This window comes from Perca fluviatilis, chromosome 8, assembly GCF_010015445.1.
Source record: "Perca fluviatilis chromosome 8, GENO_Pfluv_1.0, whole genome shotgun sequence".
In the NCBI taxonomy this organism is placed as follows: Eukaryota; Metazoa; Chordata; class Actinopteri; order Perciformes; family Percidae; genus Perca; species Perca fluviatilis.
The window spans coordinates 9,005,976-9,033,970 of NC_053119.1; the positions used below are offsets into that span (position 1 = coordinate 9,005,976).

Genomic DNA, 27,995 nt, shown 5'->3' on the forward strand with positions numbered 1-27,995 from the left:
AGTCAAGGCACCGGAGTCTGTGGCAGCACACCGGCCGGACTGGTTCACGTAGAAGCAAGTGATAATGTCTCCCCCGTGCATGTGCTCTCATAATTTCATTCCTTGAGACGCATCATTTCAGCAAAAGGACGATTTATATTCCACACTGGTGAGTAGGCTACATCAAAGAACCCTCAATGGATGTCTATTAGGCTAATGATAAAAGCATGGCATGATGTGTGTGTGTGTGTGTGTGTGTGTGTGTGTGTGTGTGTGTGTGTGTGTGTGTGTGTGTGTGTGTGTGTGTGTGTGTGTGTGTGTGTGTGTGTGTGTGTGGGAGAGAGAGAGAGTCAGAAAGAGGCTGAATGAGAGACCAGTGCGCAGGATGTGGCTGTGTGAATGATGAAACACTTCGAATAGATGTCAGGAAGACTGGGCGGGATGCAGCACATTAATTTATGCGCGAAAAAAAAAAAACTGGGTAGAACAACGAGCCACATGGCACCGGTGTGTTGTTGGGTTTATTTTATTTATTTATTTTGTATCCCTTTATCCATCTGCATCTGCCCGTTGTATACCTCGACCCGTGTATTGACTCGTCGTTCCTGAGTCATGTGCAGACAGAGAAAAAGAAAATATCTTTGTGCGTGCGTTCATCCTCTGCAGCCTAAACACAATCACACTCGTTTTCATGCTATGGGCCTGATTGCTTTATCCCTTTTCCTGTTAACAGCCTCCCGTAATATTGCAGTGAAGGTTAGGCTACTCAGCATCAGCGGTCGTTTTTGGCTGCTTATGTTGCCTTCGCTGGATTATGAAAGGACGGCCTATTGCCTCACACAAACCAGGTTAATCTGGAAGCGGTAAAGGGAACTCTATTAATCAGTTAATCCTCTTCCTGGTGAAACGTCGGGGGGGGGAGGCATGTTGTATTTCTGCAACATGGATGGATGCATATCTGAATATTTCCGCGATAGTTCGCGCCGGTGATGCGTTTTTATGAAAATATTGAAGTGCATAAATTATATGTAAAACTGACCAAGACGCCCTAGGAGGCTGACATTTATAGAAACAGGGATGTTGTGCACCTTAACCCTCCGTTGGGTGGATAGCGTCCACACCCTTGCATCCATTCTAACGCTGTTTATATCGGCTATAGTGATAATCATAGCGGTGATACAAGTAAATACATGATGATTGCGACTATTACAGGACAAAAAGAGATCTAAGTAACCCTTTTGTTTCCTCCAGCCTTTTGGTCAGGGGACCGGCGCATGTCTGCTCGCATTCCTATTTGTATTTTGGAAGCTGATATCCTTTCATAGAGGCTATTTGAGTTTTTTTTTTTTCCGTATCCCGGATAGCTGCGGAGAAAAGGAGTGTTTGGGTTCGTATGCAAATGGCCTCCTATCTTTAATTATTCAGGAGGCTGGAAACGTGATCGTCTCCATACCTCGACCTGTCACTGTCCCAGTCACCGTCCACAAACCAGCCTAGTCTTCCCTGGCATTTGGTTTTTGGGAGAACAATGACTTGTAATAAAACTATCCTCATTCATTGATTTTGCTGCCCCAGCCAGCCATGTGATTTCCATGTGAGAAATAACTCTGAATCCTCACTAATTTCTGGTATGAGCTGTTTCCTACTCATATAAGATGTTATGGGATAGGCCTAAGCACAGTGTGTAACAGCATGAATTATTTTCTATAAAACAAAATTATGATTAAAATCCGACTGAAACACTTGTTTGGGTTGTTGAGTTAAATTACTGTTTGTGTAGACTATATGATTAGAGTTTGGGTTTTAATTAGACATTTTAGATCTTTAAAACAAGGTTTACAGAAAGTCTATTCTAGTATTCATTTGTCAAAGTCAGCAGGTTTTTGTTATATACAGTTCATTTTGGGTAAAAACTATTTATTTATTTTTTAATTCATGAAGGAAAAATGAAAAGCTGAAAGAAAAGTCCCAAAACTGAAACCGATGACCAGACTCTGATGACTGACAACCTCTTCCAGGATTTTCACTTTTATTGGCTGTTTACCAACTGCAACATTTCCTCTTGTGCCCCGCAGACATTTGGTGATAATGAGGAAATAAACCACTTCCTGATCACTCAACCTCTACAAACTGTCTCAAACCCCACGGGCCCTTGAACCCAAACATCTTCAAACTCGCAGCTTTGCACAGTCAAAGTTCCAGAAAGTGACTTTTCCCAGACGCCGGCCCTGCCCTTCCAGCCCGCCAACTAAAAAGACGTTCCACCCCTCGCCCTTGTTTGCTTTATCAAATGCCCAAAAACAGCAAGGCCGTCAAGAGAGAGCTTGACGACGATGTCACGGAGTCTGTCAAAGACCTGCTTTCCAACGAGGACGCCTGTGACGATTCCTTCAAGAAGAGCTCGTTGATCGTCAACAATCATGAAGGGGAAAGGAAAGAGTGCGATGTGGAGGAAGGGGGCTCGGATGGAGAAGAGGAGGAACGGCCGGCCTGGAACAGCAAGCTCCAGTACATCCTGGCCCAGGTTGGCTTCTCTGTAGGCCTGGGAAACGTCTGGAGGTTCCCCTACCTGTGTCAGAAGAACGGAGGGGGTGAGTTACATTTTAGCTGACCACCACATATACAGTAGGAGTGGGCAATATGGAAAAAAATCACCATTATAGTCATAAGAAATATTGATGGTAAAATGATTTACTAACTATAAAAACATATTTTAAAAAACCCAAATTGTTTTATATTTAGTTGAACTGAATGAAAATATGAAATTCATGAATGAATCAAACAAATCGTCTATTTAGTATTTCCTTCACAATTGAACACAACTATGATTTAACTGTGTATGACTTAAAGGGCAATTTTGGTTATTACAACGGGGGTCTTATTTTCATAGTTTTGACTTATCATTTCCATAATTCGGCTTGACAAAAAGTTGCTGAAATCTTGAAATGCTAAAGGCATTGCTACATCAAAATCCAAGAAACGCAAGCATTAAGATGATAAGACAGGTTGGATATAAGTAGAGCTGGGCGATATGGAGAAAATCAAATATACCAATATTTTTGACCAAATACCTCGATATCGAGGTGATATTGTAGGGTGACAGTTAGTGGTTTCACAAAATATGCACACAATGAGATTTTTGATAAATAATCATCAGTTATTTTGATATAATAACTATGTGGGGAAAGGCAAATAATAGAACAGCTAGAACAGTATGCTGTGTTCGGAAGATGACATCACTCTACTGTAACGCAGCCTTTAAAACCAGGAAAAGTCAACACTTATCATATATCAGGATATTACAATGTCCAAAATTTAAGACGATATCTAGTCTCATGTATCAATATCGATATAGTATCGATATATTGCCCAGCCCTAGATATAAGTCAAGCGACGACAGAAAGTGAGCACATCCAAAATGTCAATAATGAGTGGCAAAAACTGTGAAACTAAGATTCAAGTTGTAATGAACTGGAAGTATCCTTTTGAAGAGTTACTAAATCATCAACATTAAAATGAACCTGCAGAGCATTTCACATACGCTGATGTGCAGACAGACAGCAGTCAAACTAAGCACAATGCCATTATATGACACTAGGGCCAGATGCAAATTTAGATTAAAACATAAAAAAGGCCAACTACAAAGAGTGCGTCATGGATGGGAGCAGGGATGCAACACTTAAAACAAATGTACAGAAGAAGACTATACCATTCTAGTTTCTGAGAGTACAAAGATCCAAGAATGGACACGTCTGTGTCTTGTATATGTTATTACAGAGGACAAATGAGGACAACATTAACAATGGATTTGACTCACTTCTATGGCCTTGTGAAGGAATAGAGCAGGATTGCATCACTGTTTCTGTGTTGTCACAGAAATGTTCCTGGAATTGGATTTCTATACGCTCAGATACCAGAAGCAAAGTCTTCCTCTTTTAATTACTTTAGTCACATTTATATGCGGCTCCCAATCTCACAAAGTGATCATGTAGCTTTTATTATGAAGCTGTACTGATACTATGTTTACAGTGTGGGCGCAGGGTCAACATCTAATCACTATTAAAGTGAATGTGCATGTCTAAAAAGTGTTGAGTTAAGAAATAACTGTTGGAAAACAGATCCGCTAATCTCCTCCAAAAAGCCTAAATATATCATCAGGTTTCAACTCTTGGATACTAAAAAGGCTCCTCCTGATTAGTCCTGTAATGCATATGTAGAATCAACACACACCAAACCGATGCAGGTATTGTATCATGTGCAACGGGTTCAGTACTTGTGTGTAAGAAAGATGGAGAAAAAGAGTCCTTCCTATTTTGTACCCGTCTGTCAAAACCAGACTGCTCAGAGAGCTTCAGGGTCGACATGAGAGTCGCAGTAACCATCTGTGTCTCTGTCAGTGTGTGCAGTCTGCAACATTTCCCCTACAAACAACAGCTAAGCCAAATATATAGAACTCTACTGTCTACATGTAGGAAATCATTCTGTGAGCAGCTCTGATGCTCATGATTGTAGTCTAACAATAACAACAAATAAACCCCCGCTGCATTTCCCACAATGCCCAGGAATTAGCTACTTGACTCGTGTTGTTGTGTTACATTTCATACTCACTGCAGGGTTAATACTCTAATGTGTAGTGTGTGTGTGTGTGTGTGTGTGTGTGTGTGTCCCAGGAAGGTGATAAGGTGATGTACTTCCCACCTGGAGATTACATTGTGTAAAACCATTGACTGCCTCAAGAAAGCTGATTAAATGAAACCGTGTCAGACAGGTTGTCCAGACAGGATATAATCTCTGGGGGTGGGGTGCTCTCTCTAGATGCTGTCCAGTTTTCAGGTCTGTTTTTTAAACCGCTCTGGTCAACCTATAATTACATTAAAATGGAGCAGATCTTCATGAGGGTATGAGATCTGATGTGTGCATGCACGTCGTTGCCTTTCATCTACTTACTATACAGTACATTTCCTTTTATGGTTGTGTGGCGAGTACTGTGCTGGATCCAACGCTAATTTTCTCTATGCATTGTTATAATCGTCTGAAAAATGTCAGAAAGTAGTAAAGAACGTTTCAAGCATGTGAACACCAAAAGAGCAGCAGGACCTGACGGTATCAGTGGGCGGGTCCTCAAACTGTGCGTTGACCAACTAGTGCCGGTTTTCAGGTTGATATTCAACCTGTCAGTGGCTCAGTCTGTCATACCCACGTGCTTCAAAAAGTCCACCATCATTCCTGTGCCCAAGAAAACAAGACCAGCCTGCCTGAATGACTACCGCCCAGTGGCACTCACTGTCTGTAGTGATGAAATGCTTTGAACTACTGGTCAAGGATTACATCTGGTCCACACTACCCAGCATAGTGGACCCATTACAGTTTGTCTACTGTCCCAACTGATCACCGGAAGATGCCATAGCACACATCCTCCCACACCATCTCACCTGGAAAAGAAAGGAAGCTCTGTGAGATTGCTGTTCGTTGACTACAGTTCAGCGTTTAACACCATAGTCCCCTCCAGGCTCGTCACAAAGCTCAAGGGGCCTGGGATTAAACACCTCACTGTGCATCTGGGTCCTTGACTTCCTGAAAGGTCGGACCCCCAGGTGGTCAGGGTGGGCAGACACACCTCTTCCACCCTATTACTTAACACCGGAGCACCCCAGGGCTGTGTTCTGAGTCCCCTGTGGTACTAGAAGTAGAGGACCTGCCCCCACTGCTAAAAGAAATCCTAAAGGAAACACTGTGTTCATTCACGGTGCTTCATCTGCCTCACAAAGTGGCAAGTTAACACTAAAAAGTAGCTAATTGCATTTTACAACCTCAGCAAACATTCTTACCTTCATCCAGGATTTTTCCATCTATGTGTTCGTCACACTTTCTGCCGTGCTCCCGTCATAATTACTTCAGCCACTAGAGGGCGCCACCACTATAAACGTTAATACGGGTTGTAATTGTTGCTTTGAAGTAACGACTTACGGGGTCGTTTTTCGGGAGGATGGCAGTCTTGTGGCCTTAACGCCCCACATTTTGTTTTGGTGTTACCTCAGGACAAGAATAAATCCTAAAGTCACATGCTGAAGAAGTGTCCCTTCTTTCATTTTTCACCCCTGCCCCTTAGAAAGTTTGTACACACCAACGGCAGTGTATCCATTATCATTTTTTTATGCACATGTGCCTTCTGTCGACACCTGCGCTTGCATTTGGAATTACCCGACAACCCTCTGAAGCCAAAACCTGCTGTTCCAAATTTGTTCCGAAACAAAAACAGTGTAGCTCAAATACACATCTGGTCAGAAACCTTTGGGCGTCATCCTTTGTTTTGTTTCTCCATTCATTTCTCCTCCATTCAAGCATAGATTAACTTAATAAGCAATATTTAAGGTTGTGTTTGATATGGTGAATCATTCCTCAAATCTTCCATGCCCCATGTCGCTGTATATGTGGTGCTGCAAAAAAAACAAACTCATTTGGACAGTGCCTAGACAGGATAAACCAGCTTTTTACTGGTAGATATCTGCAAGTGAAGACAACTGGGAAACTATTTTAGGAAAAGATGAAACGCACTCTTATCAGGCTGTTTGCTTTCACAAAGTGCCATCAAAGTGCTCGAATGTCCAAGGGAAAGTGGGAGTCGAGGGCTTTAAAAAAAAGACAATGGAAACCAGAGGGGTTTGTGATGCTGACTGATGTTTAAAGCCTCTTCCCAGGATGAACTGAGTGTATGCAGTTTACCAGAATTAGATGTGTTTAATATTAGAAACAAGTTAGTATATTGTACATACACAAACACACACACACACGCTTAAAACAACAGACACACACATTTATTTCCCTATCTGTGACCACTCCCTACCAAGTCAAACCTGGGAGGGACAGCAGGACTCAGGAAAGGTTGTGAATGAACGTCCGGCCAGATGAAACAATAAACACTGTTGAAACAGGGATGAAGCTAATCTTAAAAACAATACACCCATGACGGAAGTTTAGACGCCGTCATCACAGACTCATATACAGTATATATGACTCATATAATATAAGTGTGTCAAGTCGCCCATGTTAACGTTTGGTGTTGTGGTTTAGCCTGTGAGAGGAGGGAAAATAAAGCCACATAAGGGGATTTTCAGATGAGCACTGTTGTTGCCCCAAAACGTATAACTCCAAAAAGTTTGTTTTCAAGAAAAGATTGGCTGGTTTTTCCATCAGTGGCCATGCAGTTTACAAACTATGCAATGGTTTCCAACAGATTTCCGTAGTTGAGTCTCAGAAGAACTTCACGTGAGAAAAAGAAAAAAGCCTCCCCACTGCATCGTGCGTACATTGCATCGCTCCTTATGTAACAAGAAAATAAAAGGCACATTATTTAAAAACTGGTGCCGCTGAACTCATCTAACCACCGGCCGTTTCTTCGAAACAAGGAGTTTAGGTTCTCTCGTTCTCTTCCAGCCATCATGTGCCTGGCAGTCTTACCGCTCACAAGTACTCTTGACTGTCACAAGAGATGTGCACCTCTGTATTGTATTGCACCACACTATTACAGCCTGTCTTGATGTTAGTCATTCACCCTGAAACCTTAATTCTAGAGATGAATGCCGTCTTTAAAATGTGCCTCAAAGTAATCCCACTGTAATTTAGGTAATTTTAGACGTCAGTATATTTCCTGGTTTCCAGAATTATTTGATTGCACCACACACCATGGGGGATGTATTAGGTGGAGACACACAGATGCAGCTCAGCAGCTCGTTGTAAATTAGGAACTGATATTATTAAGAGGCTGCGCGTGTTTATGTGAATTGGGGAAATGTGTGACCATAGGGGTAAGGTAAACTGAAATAGGAATGGTTTTTTACAGTTATCTGATGAAACAGTTTCCCCTTTTTTTTGCATGTGCTTTATTTAACTTGTCGTATGTATTGTTTTGACTGGCAGGAGCGTACCTGGTGCCCTATCTCATCCTGCTGATATTGATTGGGATCCCGCTGTTCTTCCTGGAGCTCGCCGTGGGACAGCGGATCCGCAGGGGCAGCATCGGAGTGTGGAACTACATCAGCCCTCGGCTGGGGGGCATCGGCTTCGCCAGCTGTGTGGTGAGTCATAATACAGTAAAGTAAAAGTGGAGCAGAAGTATGAAGAGCATGGTTGAAACAAGAATAGTAAATAATTATTATGCTACTGTAAATAATTAAATATAAGTAACAGTAACTTTGTGAAATTAAAGCCAAGGAGAGCTGTAGATTCTTTGATACATTTATTGTTTTGGTTCATTCATATTATCCTGTCTTACATTTTTAGAACCAATATTAATTATAGAACTTAAACACGAATGTGACACGAATTATGAATATTCCCTTTGAGCAGTACAACAGCCTAATACCCAGTTCAATGTAAAAGTCAATGAGCTGATCTATACTGGGGCATTGCGCTGGGCAGCTACGCAGAAATAGAAACATGGCTCAGCAGTAATGGAAGAAGAAAAGTATTGCGAGCTAACGCAAAACATATTGCGAGGAGACACAAAATATTGAGAGGGAACGCATAACATTTTGCGAGATAATGCAAAAGTAGTCCCCGAAAACAATCTCGCCGTGACCCTTCAGGGGCTCCGTACTTGTGTGTGAAGTGGCGTACTGTTTTTTTTTCGGGTCACTGCTAGCATTGCGAGTAAGTCAAGAGTTCGGTGAAGACCCATGACGATGAAACTTCAAAAACAAGCGAAAGTGAGATCCAAAAACATGCTTGCAATTACCGCTTATCGCCATAGGGGCCGCCAAAGAGAATGAAACGGAGATCCTCGAGATTGTAACTTTAAGAACACAAATGACAAAAAATGTATGATTAAAATGATGATACTGTACATTGGTCATTAATGGATGTCTAAATTAGGCAAAAATGTTAATTTAAGGGGTTTTGTGACACCTTACTCAAAAAATGAAAGTCTCTTTTTGTTGTAATAAGAGGGAAAAAATGACATACTGAATATATGCGGATCACGTTTGGTAGGGTTCATGATGATGTATATAGCTTAAGATAAATAATAACTTTCTGTGTTTTGGTTTAGTTTGTCCGAAGTTAACTCGCCTCTCTTGCCTGTAGGTGTGCTTCTTCGTGGCTCTCTACTACAATGTCATCATCAGCTGGAGTCTCTTCTATTTCTCCCAGTCCTTCCAGCAACCTCTGCCATGGCATGAGTGCCCACTCATCAAGAACAAGACCAGTACATGTAAGACGCAATCAGACATATTATAATATAAGGCTTTTTTTAGTGCTTGTTCTGTAAACCACAGGCACTACACTTCCTTTTTATAAGAGGTACACAACACACAGGCTGTAACCGCTAACGTTTTGTCCATAGATGTGGTGCCCGAGTGTGAGAAGAGCTCGGCTACCACCTACTACTGGTACCGCGAGGCCTTGGACATCTCCGACAACATTTCTGTGGGTGGAGGACTCAACTGGAAGATGACCGTGTGCCTGCTGGTTGCCTGGTCTATTGTTTGTCTCGCAATGATCAAGGGAATCCAGTCTTCTGGGAAGGTAAAGAGAATTTGGTTCTCTGATAGCTTTTTTTTTTAGAGAAAATGTGTTTTCACAAATAGGGGATGGGGCAGAAGAGGAGACATGTGTGAGAGAAGGAGAGAAGAGAGGCTTACTTCAGCTGCCCTGCAGTCCTGGCAGCTTGGCCTATATAACTAGTTATAACAATTCTAACTCTTGTACCCCTGAAAATGTGCAACAGTGACAGAAACAAAAAGGCCATTTTTCGCCAAGTGTTTTGGAAAATCCTCTCACACATAATTAGCTCACTTTAACGTAGAGGCTTATAGAGTGCAAACTGTATTGATGCCTGGTCTAAAGACACTGCTAAGTGACTACTGTAATGTGACTTGACGAATGTTTCTAATGATACAGTCTCAGATATGACCCCGAGAGCTCATGTGATCTTGTGTGAGATTTCTGGCTCAGCTTACTTTAGCTTAGGGGTAGCAAAGCTGACAGTAGCGTGACTAGCATCCGGAAGGATTAGCCCACTGGTTAAAGGTTGGCGTTTGCTTGCAAACTCACCGCGCTCCTCCTCCTCTTTTTTACAGATGATCTTTATCATTCCACACTTTCTCGTATCATATGACAAGCATTAGCCGGTGTACTTGCAAAGTTAGGCTTGCGCTAATTGGAAAAATGGTCGCACTTTTTAATCTTCCCGGAATAAGCTTTGATGGGGAAGGCATTTGATTTGGGTCTTATCCCCACTTCTTACGTCAGGTTTGGGCTGGGTTACAACTAAGTGTGGGGTCAAAATGAATACAGTACTGTATCTTTCAGGGATCACATTTTTTTGTCTGCAATAGAGTAAGATCTTACAGAATTTGAGTCAACTAAACTCAATAAAATGAGTCTTTGTAAAAGTGCCAAAATCATGGAGAATTAACACCCAGCTCTGTAGCTTTAAAGCCTCTTTTTGCTAATTATTTTGGTTTTACAGCACATTTAGGCTACTGTATGGTTCAATCTCCGCTGCATTCATCAACTGCTGTACGCAACTGCTTCCAACACAAAGGCTCTGACAAAGCTACTGTACGCAATAAACAGCAGAGACACAAAGTCAGCGACTAGCTGGTGAAGAAAGTGGAACATCTAGCAGCTAAAGACCCAGCTGTTGTTTTTCACAGGAGTGGGTGGAGACCAAACCAGAGCTGAAAAGAGAATAAATTCAATTAACATTTATCAAGTAGCCAGGAACATGACTCCAGTGGGATGCTCATGTTGCTGTGTCTGTTTGCGGTTAGCGGAGCCATGCCATGGGTCCGACAGCCCATGATTGCGAAACACCAATAGTTTAAAAAAAACTTCCCACTGGACTGAAAGTCCATAGTTTGACGGCCCGTTATCCTGAAAACAAATGCCAACTTTTGTTTATTTAACGGTGTTCACAGAAGAGCTGTTAAAGCTAAATATCAGCTGAAATTTAAAAAAAATATATATATATTTTTAAGGAGTCATACCTTATGATTTATAGGTTATCTGTTTAATTGAGCAATAGGTCAACAGAGTCTGGAAAGAAGTAAGGCCAACAGTCGGTGAACTCCAGTGTGTATTTTCAGGGCAGTGGGATTTTGTTTTTATTTTTGGATTGGACAGACGATGGGCTTTCGGCCCAATTGGAAATTTTTCGAACTATTGCGGTTTTTCGAATAATGGGCCTTTGGACCAATACACGGTTCCCATGTTAATCATAACGGCTTTTGAAGTCTGTTAAATGTTGCTGTATATCTGTCTGCTTATTTTGTTTATTTCACCCTTCTGGCCATAAAAATATGCATCTTTAAGGATTTGTTTCTTAGGTTATAAACATTGAGTCAGAAAGATGTAGGTGCTTTGCAGAAAGTAACTATTATTAGACTGTAACCAGTTTTTTTGTAATTGTGTGTAAATTTGCCAAGAGAGGTACATTAATCTTGACCTGTGCTACAATGGGTTTGCAGAACTAGAAAGTCTCATTTCCTCTGTCTGCTACATCCTGCTGCCTGCCAAGAAATACCACTGATAACCACAATCATTGTTACAATGACTATTCTGCTCTTCTATCAGAGAAGTTGTATAAGCGTGAATGATGTTCAAGTCCTTGTACAGTGTGTGTGTATATGTATGTGTTATATATATATATATATATATATTAGGGGTGGTACGGTTCACAAAACCCACGGTTCGGTTCATATCACGGTTTTAGGGTCACGGTTTTTGGTTCTGTACGGTTCTTGTTGTTGTTTTTTCTTTAACACTCCAGAAATATACTTCAGCATATGATATATTGCTTAATTATCCACAATGTAGGACACAGTATTAAAACGTAGCTCTATCTTGTAATCATGCACAAACGGAATTTGACTTTAAGCACACTATTGGGACCATCTCTGAGGAAAGCGAGGTAAGATTTTGATACAGCAAGAGGGAAGACATTGATGATTTCAACAAGCTTATCATTTATTTGGCAGAAAAATGTGTGTATCGCCATTTACAGGAACATATGTACCCTTTTTAGCACATGAAGATTGAAATATTACAGAATAACAATTGAAATAACTTGCATTTATCAAACTAAAAACTTCAGTGTAGCTTTTACAAAAATACAGGTGACGTGACCTGCAGCACTCCACACACCACCGTTGAGGAGCGGTCGGCTCGCCGCCTCTCAAAATCTGACGAAAATCTTTTAAACTGAGCTTTGTCGATCTGAAATGAAGACAGATTCAGCAACTGCATGGCCTATTTCTTTTTAAAAAAATTTTTTATAAACTTTATTTCAAAAGATAATTTACAGAAATTCAATCAACGCAATATGTAAACAAATAAAATACAAACATGTGTAAATAATATATGAAAGTGAAAAAAGGAAGAAGTCTAAACAGGAAAATAAAGGAAACAAAAGGAGACAGACTTTAAAAATAAAGACAACAGGGGCATTTAAACAAAGAGGTCTGAGTACATATCAGATATTAAAATAGCTTTCTTATTGGATACCAACTTAAGAGACTCAAAGTACATGTCAAATTCAACTTGAAATAGTTTGAAGCACGGTGTTGAACTAGAAAATTTTGCCTTGTGGATATGGAACTTACCTAATAAAATAAAGAGATTTACAATATTACACAACTTTCTATCTTTACATTCAAAATAGGTAATAATATGTTTCCCTTCAAGTGTGATTGTATGATTTGTTTTAGATACCATATAATCTTCAAAACTTTTCCAGAATGCAATACAGAATGAGCAACCATAAAAAAGATGAGTTAACGACTCTTGTTCTGTTTTACAAAAACTACAATAGTTATCAACAGGCATGAATTTCGAGACAAATACATTTGTAGGGTATATATTATGTAATATTTTCAAATGTAATTCCCTAACTTTGTTCGTGATACAATATCTAAAGGGAACAAGCCACGCCCTGTGCCAGTCAACATCAGTAAAATGAGAATTCCAGAAAAATTTGTGATATTTTCTTTAAATTCAGAAAGCATTTTCTAATGTGCTTATTAGTACAATTACTGCTCATAATATCCATACCGTTTATATAAAGAGTAAAATTAAAACCAGTAACTTCATTTTGTTTTTTATAACTTTTCATTAATTCTAATATGCCATTAGGTATAGATTTGAAAACTGTATTATATTCTTTGAACGTTATTGGGAATGCTTTCTCTCTAAGAAAAGATTCATAATTAAGTAATTGACCATTACAATCAAAAAGATCTTTTACGAAGATAATGTCTCTATTGATCCAATTTTGCAAATAGAGTGACTTGTTCCCCCTAGTGATGCATTCATTATTCCATAAGATAGACTTGTGTGGAGAAAAGTAGTGAGAATTTCACAACTTCCAGGCCAAAAGGGCTTGTTGATAAAATTGGGATAGTTTTAACGGCAATCTTGTAATATTGTAGTTACATTTCAATACAAATTTAAGACCTCCTACGCTAATAAAAATGTTATTGGGTATAAAGTACCATAAAGACTCCGGTGCTCTCAAACATTCCTTCAACCATTTCACCTTAAAGGTGTAATTCAAGTCCAAAAAGTCTCACTTAAAATGTTTTCAGAAACACGTTTCGGTGAACTATTTTCGTAAAATATGATATCATATTCACAACGAGACGCCATTAGAGTCTGTTCTGAAATTCGAGAGCAGCATATATATATATATATATGGTCGTTAAGAAAAAGAAGTAGGCCTAACCCCTCATTTTTGTAAAGAGCCAACAGAACCACCCCAGCTATTGGTTCAGTTTGAGCCAAATGGTCGTCCTCCAACTACCTGGTGTTTCTGGATGGCCTTTTGAGTTGGCCAGAGTAGAAATGGGCATGAACTTTCCCTCGAAGGGGCCAGCTCGAAGTGTCTTTGAAGTTTAACCAGCGCTGTGTGGTACAAAAGAATATTAATGCCCTCTCTCCACCCATGTTCACAAAAGGCTTTTTCCAAGGAATATCCCTATCGCCATCTGCATTTCTCTCCCATTTGTGTGTGTGGGTGGGCGTGAAAGGGATCAGGCCATTTTTGGTTACCATGGTTATACGCGCTCTTTTGGCTTGGCTTGATTGTCAGGAGGGTGGCCAAAAGAAAAAGTGGGGGAAGGTATTAATGGCTTATGACGGGGGAAAGAAGGGGCGTGTCGTGGATTTGGTAAAATGGTGAAATTCATAGCAAGTATTTAAAAGTAGTAACCACTTATATGCCAAATAATAAATAGCATAATCTCTTTTAGATGTAAAATCCTTTAGATCACCGACACATTATGAAGAATCTTAACGATTGCATGTCTGTCTGTCATCATGGGGAAACTTTTAGTATCAGTCTATGATCAGAAACCGTGCAGTTCTCAGAACATGACCTTTGCAAGAAGCACATCTGCCATGACACCTAATCTTCCATAATAAAAGTCTCTTTTTTTGATAGAACGTAAGACTGAGGTTACAAAGGAGCAAATATCTGCTTTCCACACAAAATAGCAGGCTTTGTGCTCACCAAGGCCACAATCGTGTTCTTAAACAAGATTACAACGTTTCATCAGCCAAGGACTGACAAGAGCTGCAGCTGAGGACAGTGAAACGCTAAGCAAAGAAATGTATTCCAGTTATGACGTTTGAAATATTTCAAAGCTGTGATGCACCATGCATTTCACAATGCATTAGAGCTGGCCAATATATCGATATTATATCGATAACGTGATATGAGACTGATATGAGATATCGTCTTAGATTTTGGATATCGTAATATGGCATAAGTTTATTCTTTTCCTGGTTTTAAAGGCTGCATTACAGTAAAGTGATGTCATTTTCTGAATTTACCAGAAACTGTTGTAACTGTTCTATTATTTGCCTTTACCCACTTAGTCATTATATCCACATTACTAATGATTATTTATCAAAATCTCATAGTCTCAATAGTCAACACTACAATATCGTTGCGGTATCGATATCGAGGTATTTGGTCAAAAATATCGTGATATTTGATTTTCTCCATATCGCCCAGCCCTACAATGCGCGTGAAAACCTAACGTATAACCAACTTTGTATCTGTGCTGTTGTCAAGAAACCAAACTCTAAAATAAAAGTATGATTTCCTTCAGAGGTAGAACCTGTACCTTACCGGATAACAAAGATGGGGGACAAACTCAGACATAGAGTGTGAGTCTCACAAAAGAACTTCACGTTTAGGATAATCCCAGATTAGAAATTAGTCTTTTTCTGCTTCCAAGCACTGGGAGAAAATCATTAAACTTCCTCTTGTCACTGACTCAACTTTCAAATATATGAATTATTCCTGCTTTCGATTAGGGGAAAATTATCCCTTTCCTTCTAAGACGAGACATTACACAGTCTCCTTCAAAGCTACACATGGACCACCGTGTGAGAAACGCAATGTCTCTGACTGTGCTTATGACTCAACCCCAAACTCTCCCACATCTCCAAGGGCCTGCACCCACGCCCCACTGCCAGTCCTGTAAAGCAACGTGTCACTGAGTAGCAGCTGAGTCAGGTCTCTCAGTCTTTAAGTACCACCCAAGTCTACACAGAGAAGGGGTGGGGGGGGAGGGGAGGGAAAGACAGGCGGCTCACTGTCTAATTAGCGCAATAATTGGACAAAAGGGTCTTGAACAGGCTCAGCAGTTACCAGTTCTAGCCTGGGACCGTGCTGCTGACATTGGTTACTCAATGTTCACGGTAGTCATCGCTACTTGAAGATATATTGTCATTGTCAGAGATACACAAAAGAAAAGTTAAGAAATGTGTCTCACACTCAACATAAATGAGAAACAAAAGAAAGAAACAAAAATTGTCATTGACATCAGACAGAACTGTTTTTCTGCACCATTTTAAATCATCATGATCAACACTGCATAAATAGTCAGGCGTTGAGATCGCACTACATTTATTTTTGTACTTTTCTAAAGACACACACACACACACACACACACCATCGTCTGACAAGTGTTTTTTCTGACAGGAACTGAACAGCAGTTATTTTCATTTCATAGTCAAGATTTCTGAATGCTACTCTAATGTAGAAACCCATGATAATTGGCACTGAACGAGACATAATGTACATCAAAAGTGGTCCAATTAAGTCTGTACTAGACTGGGTAAACATTTAATTTATCTTGAAACTAGTTCATTGGCATTAACAAAAAAAAAACAACTGAATTTCAATGCACCTTCGATTCAGTTTTTGCCGCTTGTGATCGTTAGAAACACATGTTGTCCTTATTGCTGACAGTTTCACCTCTAATTACAGTGTGAGTTATGCATCCATCGCTCCTGATAGTCTCATGTCTTCCAACACACAGTGTGCCACGCTTAGAGGAGGTGATAAGACGTCAGCAAATATTGCAGCGTGACTTTGTCGAAGTACAGGCTGACGGCAGAAGTTTGATGCCATTTGACAGGAGGTTTTATTTGCTTACAGGTGATGTACTTCAGCTCCCTGTTCCCGTACGTCGTGTTGATTTGCTTCCTGGTTCGGGCTCTGCTCCTGAAGGGCTCCGTTGACGGGATTCGACACATGTTCACACCCAAGGTAATGCACGATTCGAGTCAGCATTTCTCTGAACAGTTAAAAGTGCAAATTCAGAGCAGGGATCGCTGCTTGGAGAAAATAAAGCCACCAAGGACAAAGTGTTTGGGAGTGCTCCAGCTATTTTCATTATTGATCAGACTTTGTCTATAAAATGTCAGAAAAAGTAAACAATTACATCTAGTCAGAGCCCAAGGTGATTGTTTTTGTCCAACCAATGGTCCAAAACCTAAAGATATTAAGTTTATTATCATATATAACAAAGAAAAGCAACACATCCTCACATCTGAAAAGCTGGAACCAGCAGAAGTGTGTCATTCCTGTTTGAGAAATGACTAAAATGATAAATGAATTATCAAAAAATAGTCACCAATCAATTAATTGCCCCTGCTTTACTAAATTATTTCTTATACTTACTACACACTAATGATCAGGAATATACATCAAAGCCTTTTTGTATTATCCACCCGGGCACTGTTGAGCTGAAAAATGAAATCTACACTGTAATAGGCTGGCTCCTCTGCAGCAACAGGCCAATGGCACCTCAGGCTGTGGAATCATGTCACCATGGAAACAGGAGTTACTGAGGCTTTATGTAACCAACCAGGCGGAGATGCTCGTTCACAGCAGCAGCGTCTGTCTGTCTGTCTGTCTGTCTGTCTGTCTGGTGTGTCTGCTCAGTCTCCCCGGCTGACATCTTACGACTTCAAACGACTCTTTCTGCCACCATCTTCAGCGTACAGTACCTGCAGACATCAAAGTCCTGCTGCGTGGGCGTTCTAAGACCTTTGTAATACAAAACTTTGACATGGAAACTGTCACAATGCCAACCGTCATTTGGCAAGACGGCGCATTGAGAGTCTGCATAATATAGTCTACAGTATATCCACGACCTTTCACTTCCGGGATTGCTCCGGTGCAGCCAGAAATTCCGCCTGATGGCCGGATGTCCGTAACCTTGGGCTTCCTTTGTGTTGGCATTTTAAACTCCGGTGGATTTCTGAGGACTATGGTTAACTGCTCCTCAGATCTCTGCAGGGTAAATCCAGACAGCTAGCTAGACTATCTGTCCAATCTGAGTTTTCTGTCGCACAACTAAAACAACCTTTTGAACGTACACATGTTCCACCAAAACAAGTTCCTTCCCGAGGCTATTTTGCAGAGGCAGCGTTGCCGTTGCTCCGTCCGGCGCTTAGCGCCGCCCAAGGCGGTGTGGACTGCTGTGTGGACTGGTCTGGCAATGCCAGACTAGCACAATACAAACAGAAATGTTAACGTTACTTGTTAAAAAATAATTGAGATAAAGGATTGTTGATCGATATGCCTCCTTTAAAGCAACGTAGTAGACATATCCACACATTTCCACTTTAACTTTTCAACTTAGCTTAAAATGAATTTTCTTTTTTTTTTCTTGCAGCCAGGTGAAGAACAGAACACACACAGACTTGAGCCTAATGCATATATATATATATATATATATATATATATATATATATATATATATATATATATATATATATAGCTAGTCATAGCATAACATCCAGCCATCATCACCCCAAACTAATTTAAACATTTATTGAATGTATTTACAATATTACCACATTAATTCTTTACATTGTCAAATTTAATTATTAAATATCAGAACATTGCATTAATAAGTCTTAAGTCAATAAGTTTTGCTGGACCAAGAGTCTCAAACCTAAAAAATATTCAATTTACAACTAAAGAAAAATGAAAATAAAATGAAAAAATCATCCTTCGGGAATTTGGGGGCACCTTAACTTCAGAATTTTCTTTTTAATTTGATCCTATTTGGTATGTGGTGTAGTGAGTATTTAATCAGTGTGGAAAGCATTTGTGATATTACTTTAAAGAAATCCCTGTGTAAGAAAATATCAGTGTTTATACATATTATATAGACATATTATAATCGAAAGAGACATGGAAATATTTTTCGATGTTGGCTCTATAAAACAAATATAACCATATTCCTTCAATGATGACCCTAAATGTAGACTGTGTCGCCAAACTAAGCCAACTCTTCCCGTGTTGTGTTTTCAGTTGGAGATCATGTTGGAGGCCAAGGTGTGGCGAGAGGCGGCCACGCAGGTCTTCTTCGCCCTGGGCCTCGGCTTCGGCGGCGTCATCGCCTTCTCCAGCTACAACAAGCGGGACAACAACTGCCACTTCGATGCCGTCTTGGTGTCTTTTATTAATTTCTTCACCTCTGTGCTGGCCACCCTGGTAGTGTTTGCTGTGCTGGGCTTCAAAGCCAACATAATGAACAGCAAATGTGTCGCACTGTGAGTAATACAAATAATCGGATGCCGATATCCGTTACCTTCCCCTTTCTTTGTGTTGGGATTTTAAACTCCGGTGGATTTTTTTCTCCGCAGGGTAAATCCAGACAAGTAGCTAGACCATCTGTCCAATCTTGAGTTTTCTGTTGCACGACGAAAACTTTCGAACGTACACGTTCCACCAAAACAAGTTCCTTCCCGAGGCTATTTTGCAGAGGCACCGTGGCTCCGTCCAGCGCCTAGCGCCGCCCAAGACGATTGCGATTGGTTTAAAGAAATGCCAATAAACCAGAGCACATTTTTCGCCCATCCAGGAATGCTGTGTGGACTAGCCAGACCCTCCTCCGCAGCGCTGTGGAGGAAGGTCTGGCAATGCGAGACTAACTTAACATAAAGTCATAAAATCTGCTAGTGACGGTCGTGACTTCAGCCAGCAAAATTGATGTTTTGATGTTATATATGCTGCGCGACAATGGAAAGCTCGACATGCTAACAAACTTCTGCCTGTTTATTTAATTTTTTTTAGAAACACCAACAAGATAGTGTCGTTGTTGGGGAATGGCATTGAACCAAGCCTGATCCCCCACCACATCAACCTCACTCTCGTCAGCCAGGTCAGTGCTGAGGACTACAAACAGATGATCGATATCATCGAAAGGGTGAAGGAGGGCCAGTTCCACACGCTGGGACTGGCGTCCTGCAGCATTGAGGACGAGCTCAATAAGGTACATGCAAAAACTGCAAGTCTAAACACATGTCAGTTTCATTCATATTCATTTAAACTGTTTAGTTTCTTTACTTACATGGGTGTGTGATATTTAGTCAGTGTGGTAAAGCATTCATCGTCAGCGATTGCAACTGGCACTGGCTTCCATGTCATCATGACCCTATCACAGGGTTTTAAAAAGTCTTAAAAAGGGGTCTTAAAAAGTCTAACATTTCACAATCAAAATTTTAGGCCCTAAAATGTCTTAAATTCGCTGTAGTATTGTGTTCTAGGTCTTGAATCATTTTAAACAGGTCTTAATTTTCCTACGTCCATGCAACACTACCTCATTATGCTACTTTTTCTTTTATTCTGTGGGGATATGACTACAAATGAGACCAACATGTAACTTATATTGCAGGCAATCAGCTATTGTGTTATTGGTGCTAGTCTCTTTCTGATTGTACCACAGACATAAAACGGATTTTATTCTTCGGCTATGGGGAAGTGCAAGCTAAGCGACGTTGTGATGAAGGTCTTAAATTCCATTCATAATGGTCTTAAAAAGTCTTAAATTTGACTCTGTGAAACCTGCAGAAACCCTGCTAACAAGTGTGGAACATTGGTCAAACCAGGGGCGATTCTAGGATCAGACCTTTAGGGGGGCTCAGCCCCTTATGAGAATGTGACACTGATGCAGTGCATGCAACTGCTAAATCAGTAATTTTATTGGCTGATAATCTCTGAGCTAGCTACTAAACAACAACATCAGCAGACACTTTAGAAGTCACAGTGATAACGACCGATTTGACACAATGTTCTAACATTCAGCGATTTTAGTGGCTTACGTTTCAATTTGGGTTCTAATCTGCGCCATGAAATTACCAACTTCTTCTCTGGGGACTACCAAGGTTAAACTTTCCAACCGCACTCCTGCTCTCCCTCTGACAGATCAGATAGAGACTCAGCCAAAGGCGGGAGTCTGGCACCATGACCTCCGATTGGCCAAAGCTACGTTTCGGTTAACCCTTTCATGTGACGGGGTAACAGGTGCATAGCATCGGCTACAGCGACACAGGATATCAAACCTGTTTCAGTCCCTTTGAACCTGTAATTGTTTGTCCTCTGTCACTAACAGACATGTTCGCAATCTCTAACTTGAAGCACTAAAATTGATTTTTATTTTTATTGATTTTTTTATTTATTATTAGAATTTTTAGGGGTGCTGAGTTGAAATGTAGGGGGGCTCAAGCCCAAGGGTCTAAAATTGCCAATTGGGTCAAATTCAAATTTGTTACTTATTTACTTGCATAAATGTGGTAAAACATGACAACCAGAAGAAGAGGAAAAAGCATAAGAGCCCAAGAAAACATTGGCATGAATATAATGTACTTTCCCCACAGCATTAAAGAAATATTTTTTTTAACATTTTGGGCAATACACTAATTAACTTTTTTTGCTAACGTTAAGTGTTGGATGAGAAGACTGATACCACTCTAAACACATTATATCTCATTAGTTGTTCTGTACAAAAACTGAAGTGTAAAAACTGCATGTTGTGGTTATACAGGGGGGTTTTGTGCTGCACTATTTCTACTGTTCAGGCATTCAAGTGGTATCGATCCTCTCATCTAACTCTCAGCCCAAAAAGCAAATAAACTATTCCTTTTACTACATCAGTACAGCATAGCCATGTCATGTGCTCACTTCTCCACTGCTTCAATTTTATGTTGTTAAGCTGCTATTCAAATCCAACACTTTATGCTAACGTTTCTGTTAGAATAATTACATTATCAAATAATAGACAGAGACCACTGAAGATATATTAAAGTTCATTTTACTTGAGAACCCAACAAGGAGGCAGTCACCGCACTACAGAATAGTACAGACAATGAGCTAACGAAAAGCTCTCCACATTATAATACAAAGTGAAATGCAATAAATCATGATACAGAGTTGATGTCGTCAATTGTTATCTTGTCAGAGTCGATGACGTCTCCCCTATCTGGTCTGAGAGGGCATGTATGCCCCTCAGGGACACACCGTGCTCAGACAAGGACACGCAATGTCTCCAGTTATCTTGTTTAGAGTATTCAGTATAATATTATTCGATGCAAACAGTTTAATAATAACAAGAGAGAAAGTATGTAAATCGAAATTTCTCTAACGGTTTCACAATAAAAGCTTTTCAGGAAAGGGAAGGGATTATGCCTGCAGAACGGCTGAGAGGATTTTAATGTGAAACAGATGAGTGTCTCGAGTTTTCATTATACTTGCATAACAGGAGAATTAGAAATAAAGGTTAATAAAATCCCTAAAAGTCACCCACGTCAAGCCATATCTTCTCTCCCCCTAACAGGCGGTCCAAGGCACAGGCTTGGCCTTCATTGCCTTCACAGAGGCCATGACCCACTTCCCAGCATCGCCCTTCTGGTCCGTCATGTTCTTCCTCATGCTGGTTAACCTCGGCCTGGGCAGCATGTTCGGCACCATCGAGGGCATCCTCACTCCGCTGGTAGACACTTTCAAAGTCCGCAAGGAATTTCTCACAGGTGAATGAGACCTCTAAGTACCTCTTCTTTAACTCGTGTGAGTATCAGGTGACTTTTTAAAATGGTGACTGAAGTGCTCTGAAAATAGTTTGAATGAACACAATTCATTCTGTAAAGTCAGTGCAATTGCACAATTTTTTTTTATACTTAGATTAAGTCAAACAAACCACTTTTTGTGTGTCCTAGTGTGCAGTTTGAAGGTATTCTGTGGAGTTCTGTAAAGGAATTATGATCCCTGTGTCACAACAAATGTCGTGGGTGCAGGAATTAGGGAGGCAGTAAATTGGGGATTGGATTGAAAAAAGTCCTGTGCAGCCTTCTTGGATGTTGAATGTTGAGGTTGGCTTAGTTTAGCTTAATCCCTGGATGTCTATGAAGTGTGAACCAACTCGCATAGGAAATGCACTCCTCAACTTCTCCAAAGATTGATGGGTTAGACTTATAATAATGTGAATATATTTGTTTAAAGAGAAATATGTATGTTGTAATGTTATGAATGCCAAAGTCGTAAACCCTCCACAGACATGAACTAAAGCTAAGACAGTCTAACCTACCCTTCAACTTACCTTGACACTGCATTCAGAGACCAAAAAAAGGGATAAAGTACCCAAGATTAGGAGAGAAGTAGAAATATTTCAGAAAATGACCACAGAAAACATGACCGGTTTGATTAACGATGGCTCCGTGGCTGTTGCACACCACCGTGAGCAGATGTGGGCCATCCCACTGGTCTTTTTGACTCAAATAGCTTTAAATGGGTCCTGCTCTACTTTTTACATACTCTGTTTTAGCTCAGTTTATCTCTACTCTTTTCATCTGATTTTGGATGTTAGTGGGGGGGGATAGTGCCACCACACCTACTGAATTTACCACTCATAAAGACGTACAGCAATGCTGTTTCCGTATGAAACGTATGTATGAATGTATCGCTCAATATAATACTTTTCACATTTGAATGTGAACCTTTAGAGTGACATGTATTGTAAGATATCTGCCAGTACGCGCTGTAACTAACAACCTGCTCCTCTCCTGCAGTGGGATGCTGCGCGTTGGCCTTCTCCATTGGCCTCCTGTTTGTCCAGCGCTCAGGGAACTACTATGTGACCATGTTCGACGACTACTCGGCTACTTTGCCTCTGCTCATCGTGGTCGTACTGGAGAACGTGGCCATCGCTTGGGTCTACGGGATTGATAAGTAAGTACAGTACACAACATCATCATCATCATCATCATCATCACCTCAGGGGTTTTTCCTGCATAGAGGATTTTTTGGCACCCACCCCCTAAAGAGGATTTAGCCAGCCCCAAAAGAAAAATCACTACCACTGAAATTTCAAGAATTGAGAAAAAAAGAAATAGTGATTAAAATCCTCTCTAAATGTGTTGAAGAGCAATTTACCAAACAACTGTTAAACAAGCAGAACATTAACTTGAATATGAGAGCTAATCTCAGTTTTATCTCCAGAGTCAGGCTGTGTCAGACTCTTCTGGTGAAATATTAATTTTTTTTTTTAACCAGTTTTGTTAATTGGGGTTTTATTTACTATAATCAAGCATAATATACATTTTCTGATTATGAAATTGTTAGAAATAACAGGAAAAGGCATAGATTTCTGTCAAATAAGGTAACACAGACTCTTATCTTTACTGTACGCAGACTCATCATGCTTAGGCCACTTTCGTAACCCCCCCCCCCCCCACAAAGGCCCATTCTGAGCCAGGAAAAAAACCTGCATCTGCATCAACTTTTTATGAATTACTAATCTCTTGGAACATGTAAATAAAACTATAAGTAAATGTGAGATATAATTTGATTATTTGGTAAACACCCAAAACCCCCAAAACTGCAGCCACAATCATTGCATTCTGTGTTTCTGTTTCAAACATTTTTATCAAACAATAATTACAACTTTAAATTACATTTAATATATATATATATATATATATATATATATATATATATATATATATATATATATATATATATATATATATATATATATATATATATATATATATATATATATATATATATATATAATGTGTATATGTGTGTGTGTGTGTGTAATTTAAAGTTGTAATTTTATTATTTTTTTTATTATATACATATTTTTTTTAATATATATATATATATATATATATATATATACACTTTTTTTTACACAAAGTTGATCACAAACTGAGAGCTGTGTTTCTACCTGCTATAAAGATTTGCATAGGCTTAAAAGCTTACAGTCCGCTCTCAGTTTTGTCTTGCATGCTGTGAGTGATCCCCATAGGAACAAGCCGTTACTGAGATGGTTAACACCAACTCTTAGCCTGCGAAACCACTCATTTTGGACCCATGAACGGCTATATTGTTTGAATGAAACGATTTTAAAAGGAGCCATGAAAACACCATATATAAATAGCATGTAAAGGCCATCAGGTTTACTATATAGCAGCCATGTGAAACTATTGTGAGTTCTTTACCACAAACATCTGATCTCACCTCCCGCTGCGTCGCTCTGTTCTCTCCCCCCCCCGCCTTGCCGCCACTCTCTCAGATTCTTTGAAGACCTGAAGGACATGCTTGGCTTCACGCCGTACCGTTTCTACTACTACATGTGGAAGTACATCACACCCATCCTGCTGCTGGTCCTCCTGTGCGCCAGCTTCATCCAGCTGTCCATGACGCCGCCCAGCTACAGTGCCTGGATACAGGAAGAGGTGAGTCAACGTCTCCGGCTCGTCTCTCCTGGGACCGGCGATCAATGGGGGTGGAAGTTCTCCCACTTGTTGTTAAAAGCCTGGAACAAGTAAAAAGCTCATTTAAAAAGGGATCAAAGTAAAATGAGGCAGTAGATAGAAATAGGGGGGGGGGCGGAGGCAAAGTTTGCACACGTTCAGGGCGTCCTTTAACCCTCAGACAATCAACAGGATGTGCCGTCTACCACAGAGACCTTCAAGCACCTGTTTGATCACATCAAGAGAAAACTTAGTCATTTTAAAAGCTTCAGTAAGTGGAGCAAAGGCCAATTGGGGCAGTGTCCCTGTAGTTTTCCTTAATTTGTCCAGTGAGGCTAACGCTTCTCAGCTCACCAAAGCAGCTAATTAGGTTCACCGGCAGCTGTACGAAGCCTCACTTTGAGATGCATTTACCTTACCTGAGTGAGTGAACAGCAATTGGTCATCATTTTTCTTAATGCCTTCAAGTAGACTCCTGAAATAAAGTGATGAGAGCAGGGCTGACATTTTCATTATCATAAAAAAAAGTGTGATTAATAGATAGTAGTTATATAAAATTCAAGTATTCACAAAAGCTACGTTCACACCGCAAGTCTTAATGCCTAATTCAGATTATTTTTTTTTTTTTGGCTGTTCACATTACACACACATTAAAATGTGGCCTATATCAGATTCCAGTGTGAACTGTTTGCGGTTTCGAACTGACCCGAATGCGCAAAAGAACAATATCAACATCAGACGCAGCACCCTGTTGCACTAAAGTTAGGGAGCTTATGGAGGAAGTAAGCAGTTTCGCTTTTATTGCAAAATGTTTGTGTGATGGCAGCCGTAACATTAATGAGCAGGTGCTGAGGAGGAGAAGAATGAAGATAAAGAGAGACAAATTGGCTATTTTGGCCTTTTGCGGGGGTTATGGCTGCAAATTCACTACAGAGGTCTGTGTGACCGGTTGACAGCCGCACCGGGAGCAGCTTGTTTTGTCCAACCAACAGTCTACAAGTCAAATGTATTCAATTTACAATAACAGAGTACAGAGTACAGCAGAACATCTTCATATTTAAGAAGCTGAGACTAGTTCATGTTTGGCATTTTTCCCACTGAAAACTTATCATTAACAACTAATGGTGTCAGCATTTGGTGAGCACAATTGTTTATTTGTATAGCGCAGTATTCTATAACCTAGGTCTGAAATTGAGAATACTTCCGACATTTTTCTTTTAGACTTTTAACATCAGCCTTCAGGGAAAAGAGCAGAGGAGCCATTTGACACAGTACATTCAATATATTTAATGTATGTGGCTGTTGTTGAGGCCGCCTACTGAATACGTTGATTACAGGGTGAGGTATGTCACAACCTGGATGGCTTACCACCTCTGCTGAACAGTTTGTCTTGAGATAAACAAGTGTTCACGCATTTAGACTCTTGAGTTATCATCAACTAGGACTTTTCAAAAAATGTCAACATTTGAAACCGGTTACAAACGTTGTTGCTGTTTTTTTCTTTTCTTGTCTGTCCTCCAGGCCAAAGAGCAGACCTTGCACTTCCCTCCATGGGGCATCGTGGTCTGCATCTCCCTGGTGGTGATGGCCATCATGCCCGTGCCCGTGGTCTTCGGCCTGCGCTACTTCAACATCATCGACGACGGCCCTAGCGGCCTCTCCACCGTCTCCTACAAAAAGGGCCGCATCATCAAGGAGACCGCCCGGCCGGGTGAGGATGACGACACCAGCCTGATCCAAGGCAAGTCGCCCAGCGAGCAGCCCTCGCCGATGCCCGGCAACAGCATCTACCGCAAGCAGAGCGGCAGCGGTGGCCCCGACGCAGACACGGCACCCAACGGCCGTTACGGTATCGGTTACTTGATGGCCGACTTGCCGGATATGCCCGAGTCGGACTTATAGACTGACTATAGTAAGCCCTGCCCGGCCATACCGGCTGGCCGCTCTTCCCCTCCACCCCTCTGCGTGCGTTTAGTTGGCCGTATCATACATGTATATTTCACTTGTACTGTATATTCTTTGTAGATAACGTAGCTGCTCTTATTTGTTGTCTCTGAACCTTATATTTAAAAAAAAAAAAAAAAAAAAAAAAAGGTGTGGGAATAAATCTCATCATTGTCTAACCCTTTACCCATTTGCTTGGCTGCGTCCCAAACTCACCTCTAGCTCCTGCTCCCTCCGGCCTTTGCTCCCTCCTCCTTGTAGATGCTACAGGGGAGATGGAAGCAATAAGGTGGACGTGTCCACCAGGCCTACTTGAACAAGAATCTGCAAAGAGGAGTCTGCAAAAGGAGCGAGTTAGGGGTACCAAGAGGTCATCTTGGGACTGCACCGGTGTCTGTGAGCTGTGTAAATCAAGCCAGCTTCAAATCCTGCTGTAAAAAAAAACCGATTGTGTATATTACGATCCCTAACTGCTGTGCAAGTCTTGAGATTAGTAGCAGTGCAAGACTCAAGAGAAAAGTTCAGGTCAACTTAGTTCAAACAGTGAGAGGATGGCCTTTGAAAACCACTCCTATGATTGTTTCAGACAAAAGTGTGCCTAAGTCATTTATATTTGTTTATAGAATACATGATGGACATTGTATATTTAAGGTATTCTGTAAATATAATATAAATATTATAAATATATTTATCTTGATAGTTTGGATATCAGAACACCGTGTTTTTAAGGTTCAGAAGTACTTCAAATCCTTAACTCGTGTCTTTGTTTTTTACTAATGTGCTGTTAATGTTTGTGAGGACTGAGTTCTCTTTGTAAATAATTTTTTTCCATGAAATTGCTTCAAATGCAAACGTCTTTTTTTCCCTGTCAAGATTAAAGATCAAATATGGTCCATAACCTGAAACTAATGTGATTTATTTATTTTTTTGTCTATTAGAATGGCAGAATGGTTTTTCCTCAGTCCAAATATCAGGTTCCCATTACATACATATGTCTCTACTCCTCTAAAATATAGTATAGTAAAGTATGTTAATGTGAATGATACAAAAAAAACATAACCAAAAAAAAAAAAAAAAAAAAAAAAAAAAAAAAAAAAAAAAAAAAAAAAAAAAAAAAAAAAAAAAAAAAAAAAAAAAAAAAAATTTTTAAAAAAAAAAAAAAAAAAAAATAATAAAATAAAAAAAATTTTTTTTATTTTTAAAAAAAAAAAAAAAAAAATTTACACTTAATT

The 27,995-nt window shown here is 40.1% G+C and overlaps 1 protein-coding gene across 2 annotated transcripts; it reads left to right on the forward strand.

Moving 5' to 3' along the window:
- Nucleotides 1–27,668, forward strand: slc6a15 (solute carrier family 6 member 15). Of its 2 annotated transcripts, none has more exons than XM_039807541.1 (12): nt 1–148; nt 2,055–2,570; nt 7,897–8,054; nt 9,061–9,187; nt 9,320–9,501; nt 16,427–16,537; nt 18,596–18,837; nt 19,361–19,559; nt 21,900–22,092; nt 23,128–23,287; nt 24,639–24,801; nt 26,341–27,668. In XM_039807541.1, exons 2-12 carry the CDS (start codon nt 2,270–2,272, stop codon nt 26,719–26,721), a joined length of 2,217 nt encoding a protein of 738 aa, XP_039663475.1. In that variant the 5' UTR covers nt 1–148; nt 2,055–2,269; the 3' UTR covers nt 26,722–27,668. The 2 variants fall into 2 exon arrangements, with proteins under 2 accessions (XP_039663475.1, XP_039663476.1); XM_039807542.1 differs by having other exon boundaries at nt 6–148; nt 1,921–2,570.
- Nucleotides 27,669–27,995: the final 327 nt, after the last annotated feature.

Coding starts and splice junctions, on each gene's coding strand:
- slc6a15 (XM_039807541.1), top strand. CDS start 2,270: ATGCCCAAAAACAGCAAGGCCGTCAAGAGAGAGCTTGACGACGATGTC. Junction 9,188..9,319: donor CAAGAACAAGACCAGTACAT/GTAAGACGCAAT, acceptor TTTTGTCCATAG/ATGTGGTGCCCGAGTGTGAG. Junction 9,502..16,426: donor GAATCCAGTCTTCTGGGAAG/GTAAAGAGAATT, acceptor ATTTGCTTACAG/GTGATGTACTTCAGCTCCCT.